General features: G+C 38.1%; 1 protein-coding gene across 2 annotated transcripts; it reads left to right on the forward strand.

The window, feature by feature from the left end:
• The first annotated feature begins 1185 nt into the window (after window positions 1-1185).
• LOC113098436 (cochlin-like) lies at window positions 1186-6566 on the forward strand. 2 transcript variants are annotated; one of them, XM_026263506.1, is made up of 12 exons: window positions 1186-1273; window positions 1667-1715; window positions 1826-1870; window positions 2142-2298; window positions 2373-2506; window positions 2876-2944; window positions 3020-3079; window positions 3172-3319; window positions 3400-3503; window positions 4465-4691; window positions 4792-5305; window positions 5565-6566. In XM_026263506.1, the coding sequence occupies exons 2-12, from the start codon at window positions 1682-1684 to the stop codon at window positions 5735-5737; spliced, it is 1665 nt and encodes a 554-aa protein (XP_026119291.1). In that variant the 5' UTR covers window positions 1186-1273; window positions 1667-1681; the 3' UTR covers window positions 5738-6566. The 2 variants fall into 2 exon arrangements, with proteins under 2 accessions (XP_026119291.1, XP_026119290.1); XM_026263505.1 differs by lacking the exon at window positions 1186-1273 and having other exon boundaries at window positions 1565-1715.
• Window positions 6567-6604: the final 38 nt, after the last annotated feature.

A 6604-nucleotide genomic window follows, 5' to 3' on the forward strand; every position in this document is an offset into this window, starting at 1 on the left:
TGTAACATTAACTTTAAAATCAATTAACTTTTGATCAAATAAATGTGTCCTTCCTGACTAAAAGATTTTTGAACGGTATTGTTTGAATATACTGTAGAATACTTATGAGAATATTTAATATCATGTAAATACTAATTGTCTGTATGTTGCATTAATATACACATATTATGCTGCATTACTTATTAATACCTTATTAACGACCGCCTGATTGTGCCTTTGTTCACTTCTATCCACAATCTAAAGTACCAGTTCACCTTTTCTTGTTCCAGTTTTAGCTTCTTAAATGCTGGTTGAAAGGCTTGATGTTCCCACCATGACCTTCACAAGAATTTTTTGGTGAAAGATCACTTTAGACGACATAGACTTTGTGTTCTGTGAAATATTCATTAATTGAGACACTGGGAGAGTTGTTCAAAGAGGCTCATAACAGATGGATTGAGTGTCATTCCATGAGAGGTTTTTAATTTGTTAGCACACCACGTACCCTTACAAACATCCACAGCACAATGCCAACGAAACACGGACCTATCATATTTCTGTTTGCTGCCAGGATTAAACCTGGAAATGATCCAAAGTTCATCTTATTTCGGATGATTACATAAAAGTTAAGTTAGAAGACAGGGACCTGTTGTCTTTTCACATGCTAAGCACTCTCTGTATACTGAAGATACATAAATACACTTCATGGAGGATTTACAGTTTTTGCAGCATAAGCCTTGTCCAAGAGGTGTTTTGATGCAGAAGTCTATAAGTTTTTTGAAAATCATTCAGGATAAAAGGTCTGCTTGACGCTAATGACTAAATGACTGCCTGCCAAGACTCTATTCTGTTGAGTCAGGTCTTGTCAAATGGCTTTGAGGTCCATTTAGACCATTTTGAATGAGATTCTGTGTTTAGATTATTTTCAACCCCAGTCAGGACCTAGTCATCACTTGTGCACTGCGTTTATTTGTTGTTTCAATGTAGCCCTCTTTACTCACCACTAAACTACACAAGTTAAAGCATATAGATATTATATGGTACAAACTGTTTCTAAACGTCTGAAAAGCAGGAGAATTTAAAACCATGTCCTTTTCAGGTGGTTTTGGGTGTAAGGCCCGCCTCTTGTGATGTCAGCAGAGAATCATTGGGGTTTTCGGGGACATTATTTAAAGGACTAGCTCTTTCCTCAATATTTAGAGACCTCTGGAATATCATCCATAACGGAATTACTTGATTTTTATCTTTCTATAAAGCTTTTAAGGCTGAGGAAACGTCATCCTACACAATATCTGTAAGTTGGATTTAATCTTCATGGGTTAATGATTTTTGGCTGTTTGGTGCATTTTAATAAAGTTAATTTTGTATATCCAGATATGCATCTTTTTTTCTTTCTCTCTCTCTCTCATTCATGAGCGGATTAACTGAAGTATGCAGTTCCAAAGGAGCTGTTTGTGATGGATGTGTCTGGGGAGATTACAATTTTCCTGTATCCTATCTGATTTCACCTCTGTGCGCAAAATAAATATTACAACACCCAGATAAAAGAAAAAATGAAGATGAATTTTTAAGCCTTAGAAGATTTAGATTTTTTTTTTTTTCAGAAAAAACAAAAAGCTTTATAAAAATGATTGAAAAATGGGGTTTATTCATTGTTGCCTGGTATGATGTTCTTTGGTCTCTACAGATATCTTCATTAGCCATGTCGATGTGGTTTGCTGTACTTCATGTATTAGGTAGGCAGTTCATTTCTTCAAAGAGATTGTTACTGAACATTTCTTGTGTATTATTCTGAATTAATGTCATGATGGAAAGATGTCTTTATTTATTGTTTTTGTTTACACAGGTATTCTGTCTTTGACCTGTTGCACTTTTGGATCTGATTTAAATGGTCAGTGGATTCCATTATTTACCCCCCCCCCCCCCAACTCTTTTCATATTAAATATAATTAATTCAGTTACATTACAGAAAATATTTAGCTCCTTTTTCCCCCATATATTTTTATAAGGTTAGGGCCACTTAATTTTTTTATGTAACATTATTTAATTAGTTACTAAGAGAACTTTTGGGGGAAATAATTGTAAATTCTTTTTTAACATATTTATTTTATCTGACAGATGCATCATCATTTTATGGGTAATATCTGTTGTACATTTCTTAGTTCCAACACCAATTAGCTGTGGGACTCGAGCGGTGGATCTTCCAGACACACGGAAGATGGTGCTCTGCCCAGCAAACTGCACTCTCTGGAGTCTGTCAGTGTTTGGTTCAGGAGTGTATGCCTCTGTTTCCAGCATATGTGGAGCAGCAATACACAGGTACAATCACAGAAATGATGATCAAGTTAGTTCCACAATTCCAAAAGCCAGGAAAGTTTTTGTCTGTCTTCCAGAGGAATCTTAAGTCTCTCTGGTGGACCTGTGGAGGTTCACGGACTGCAAGGGAGGACAAACTACCTCAGCTCTTACGCTCATGGCATCCAGTCTCAGTCCCTGTCCCAATGGAGCTCATCTTTCACTGTGGCCAGTGAGTGGAGACAATTCTGTTTTGTGTTATTACAAAAGCTAGGGTTTGTAGATTTGTTTACAGATGTTTGTTTACTCACTCGCTCTGCACACTGTCAACAATAAAAATATCATTTTATCATTTACAATGTGATATGTTAATGATGTAATTAAATTATACAATGTTATATAATTCAATATAATATTGAATTATAACAATCATATTGGAATAAGTATAATCAGAATATCATAATTCTGTACATTGCTGACATAGGTTAGTTGGTCTAGCATATCAATGATATAGCGTATAAAACGAAATGGAATATAAAAGTGAATTAAAATTGTTTAGCGATAAAGATTTGTCAGGTTACATTTTTGTCTTTTTTCTCAGGAACAATTAGCTTGCCTTTAGAAGTGTCCAGCCAAACCAGCCGTTCTGCCACTGTTGCATCTGGAGCAGGTAACAAGCATTCAGAAAACTGAAAATGACTGGCATATGAAGTCAACACTGAGTGTCCATACTTCTCCCTTGCAGCCAAGAAACCAGTCAAGAAGACAGCGAAGAAGCCTCTTCCTCCAATAACAATAATCAGGGGTCTGTATGACTTGGTTTTCTAATCTAATTTAAATTGTTAGTCACACCAAATATGATTGTGCCATGAAAGAGCTGTGTAAATGATGTTCCAGATTGCCCAGTCGATATGGCTTTGCTGCTGGATAGCAGCTACAATATTGGACAGCGGCGCTTCAACCTGCAGAAGAGCTTTGTCAGTAAGCTTGTAGCCATGCTGAAGGTGGGAACACCAGGTCCTCAAGTAGGAGTGGTGCAAACCAGGTGATCTGTGCAAATCCAAGTTGTTAAGCATTTTATTTCTATCTTTGTCAGCGGGTATAACTTCATCTTTGTCTTTCCAGTGAGACACCTCGAACTGAATTCTACTTGTCAAACTATACAACAGCCAAAGATCTGACATTTGCCATCAAAGAGATCCCATACATCGGGGGCAATACCAACACAGGTTTATAACCTCAACTTCCATTCACATTTCAAATGAATGATTGGATGAAATGAATCTAGAGAACCTCAATTAAATCATGCTATTTCTTTTAAGTAATAAATACATTTTAAAACAATTACCATTTACTGTACAGTGGAAGTCAATAGGTCCCTGGAATACGTTAAAATACACAGTTTGAAAGTAGAACTACTAGACTTGAAAGAGAGTTCATCCAAATATCAAATATTGAAGTTGAATTTCTTTCTTCTGACAAAATGTTTTCCCTTCGATTTTTTCCATGCTGTGGAAGTCAATGGGGACCAGCTAATATTTGCTTACCAAGATTCTTCAAAATGTCTTATTTTTTGTTTAACCGAAGAACGAAATTCATACAGGTTTGGAACAACTTGAGTGTGAGTAAACGATGACAGAATTGAATTATGGGGTGAACTATCTCTTGAAACATTTAGTCAACATGAAAGGAAAAACCTGTTTACAGTGTTACCAGTGACTTTGTCTATTTCTGGGAATTAAAATAGTTCCAAACAAAGGCACAGCATTTGTGCATCTCTAAAAAACACACATCGGTGTTTTGAACTAATTAGTTGAATGTATGATTCAATTAACTTGGTCATAAACTACATTCCTGAATGAAAGAGCTGTTTTGTCATTGTTTTAAACAAATAGGTTGAGTTAATGATTCTGTTACTCAGAGGCAGTCATTTGTTTTGCCCCTGAAGGAATCAAGTTTTGGAGAACTGGTTTAATAAATGAATCAGTGACTCAAAAAGAGTGTCACTTGTTGCTATCTAGTCATATAACAATGTAGCATGCAAAACATTTCACATTTGTGCTTTAAAAAGCTTAAAACAAACTTCCATTGTATATCAATATGTTTTTGTATAATAAAAGATATGTGACACAAATGCTTTGGCCTAAATGAGCAGAACTTGGCAGTCCTGAGTTATTGTCTTTTGCACAGGTAGGGCCATACTACACACTGTAAGGAACTTCTTCAATCCGGATTTTGGTGTTCGGAGAGGTTACCCTCGGATCCTTGTGGTGTTCGTCGATGGGTGGCCTTCTGATAATGTGGAGGAGGCAGCAATTTTAGCCCGAGAGTCTGGTATTAACATCTTCTTTGTGACTGTCGCCAAACCTACCCCTGAGGAGATGAGCCTGGTGAGGGAGCATGACTTCATGAGAAAGGTATGATATTTCACGTATGAATTCATGGTGGGAAAAACACAAGTCTTCAGTGGTACTATATGAGTTTGTTGAAATCCATTTATACCGACATATCTTACAGGCAGTGTGCAAGGACAACGAGTTCTTCACATTCACCATGCCCAGCTGGTTCGGCACCAGCAAGTTTGTGAAGCCACTAGCTCATAAACTTTGCTCCATTGATCAGTTGCTCTGCAGCAAGACTTGCTATAACTCGGTGAACCTGGGCTTTCTGATTGACGGCTCCAGCAGCGTAGGTGATGGGAACTTTCGGCTCGTGCTGGACCTTCTTCTTTCAATCGCACGCAGCTTCGACATCTCTGACATTGGATCTCGCATCGGTGCCATTCAGTTCACCTACGACCAAAGGATGGAGTTCAACTTCAATGACCACACCACAAAAGATAATGCTCTGAGGGCCCTGGAGAACATCCCGTACATGAGCGGAGGAACGGCCACGGGAGACGCCATCAACTTTGCATTGCGGAGTCTCTTTAAACCCCACACAGGCTCCAACAAGAATTTCCTCATCATCATCACTGATGGACAGTCTTATGATGATGTGAGAGTGCCGGCTATGGCCGCCCAGAGGGAGGGTACGCTTTTTACACTGACTTTCCATCTAGAACCTAGGATTTCAACCAAGGGTTTGCAGGTCCTTGAAGGTGTAGGGGGTCAGTTGAGAAGTTATAATTAAGAGTTACCAACAAAATCTAGCCTGATTTTTATAGTGAAGGTCCCTGAGGTGGTAAGGGTGTAGTCCTGTGTCTGTAAAGGTTCAAAACGATTGATCTAGAACATTTAAGAGCTCTAAACAGTATTCATCTTGACCATGTTCTTCTTGTATCTTAACAGGAATCACTGTGTATGCAGTGGGCGTAGCTTGGGCTCCGATGGAAGACCTAAAGGCAATGGCGTCCGAGCCCAAGGAAAGCCATGTGTTTTTCACTCGTGAGTTCACCGGCCTGGCGCAGTTCCAGCAGCCCATCGTCCAGGGCATCTGCAGGGACTCCACAGAGTTCAACTAGACAGTGCAACTGCTTGAGTGCAAGAGCAGAAAGTGGAGAAAAGGAAAGTGAAAAATGGGCAAGCGTGAATAAGAAAAATCTATTTTGTCTTTTGTAGAAAAAGGAATTTGAAAGGTTTTGTTATAAAGGTATTGGTTTGATCCAAAGGATTTTACAGCTTAACTGAGAATGTATCACACAGTATTGTATGTCAACCTCTCTATAATGTGGAGAATGTAATTATTTGTGATTTATAGTCTTTCTCTTTATGTTCCTGGTCAAAAAAACAAATCTTTCGCTGCTTCTGGCTGGTCTTTAGTTCTTGTGGAGGAGTCACTGTAACAAAAGGCTCTTTTATATTAATTTCGGAAGATGAAGATTCTACTGCAGCTATGCTAGGTAGTGCACATGATGGTAAGCACAAGCAGTTAAGAAGATCGTCAGTGAAACAGGGCCCTCTTAATCTGATGGCAATACACCAATACACAGCTTTCATTCACACAATTGCATAAATAAATCTGGGTTATATAAGAAAATATAGTTCTTCCCAGGGGTAGCAAACAATATACATGCACTGTACGTCACATTTTCACAATGAATCACGTATATCTGGGTTTGACGAAGATTACGGTTGGAAAGTTAACGTTTAGATTATAGGCAATAGCATTTTTTCCCCCTTTTCTTCAATTATACTTTAATGTATTTATCGAAACTATTTTCTTTGTGTTTTCCATGTGCATGTTTTACTGCCTCTCGTAATGAAAAATGAAGACAGGGAGGAGGGGCATCAAACTGTTTGTACATTTGTTTATAATTTATTACTTTGAATAAAGGTGTTCGTACAACTCGACCATCTCAACAGGCTAAGCCTTTTGTTCATTTCGAGTC

Source organism: Carassius auratus, unplaced genomic scaffold (genome assembly GCF_003368295.1).
Source record: "Carassius auratus strain Wakin unplaced genomic scaffold, ASM336829v1 scaf_tig00216558, whole genome shotgun sequence".
Classification (NCBI taxonomy): domain Eukaryota; kingdom Metazoa; phylum Chordata; class Actinopteri; order Cypriniformes; family Cyprinidae; genus Carassius; species Carassius auratus.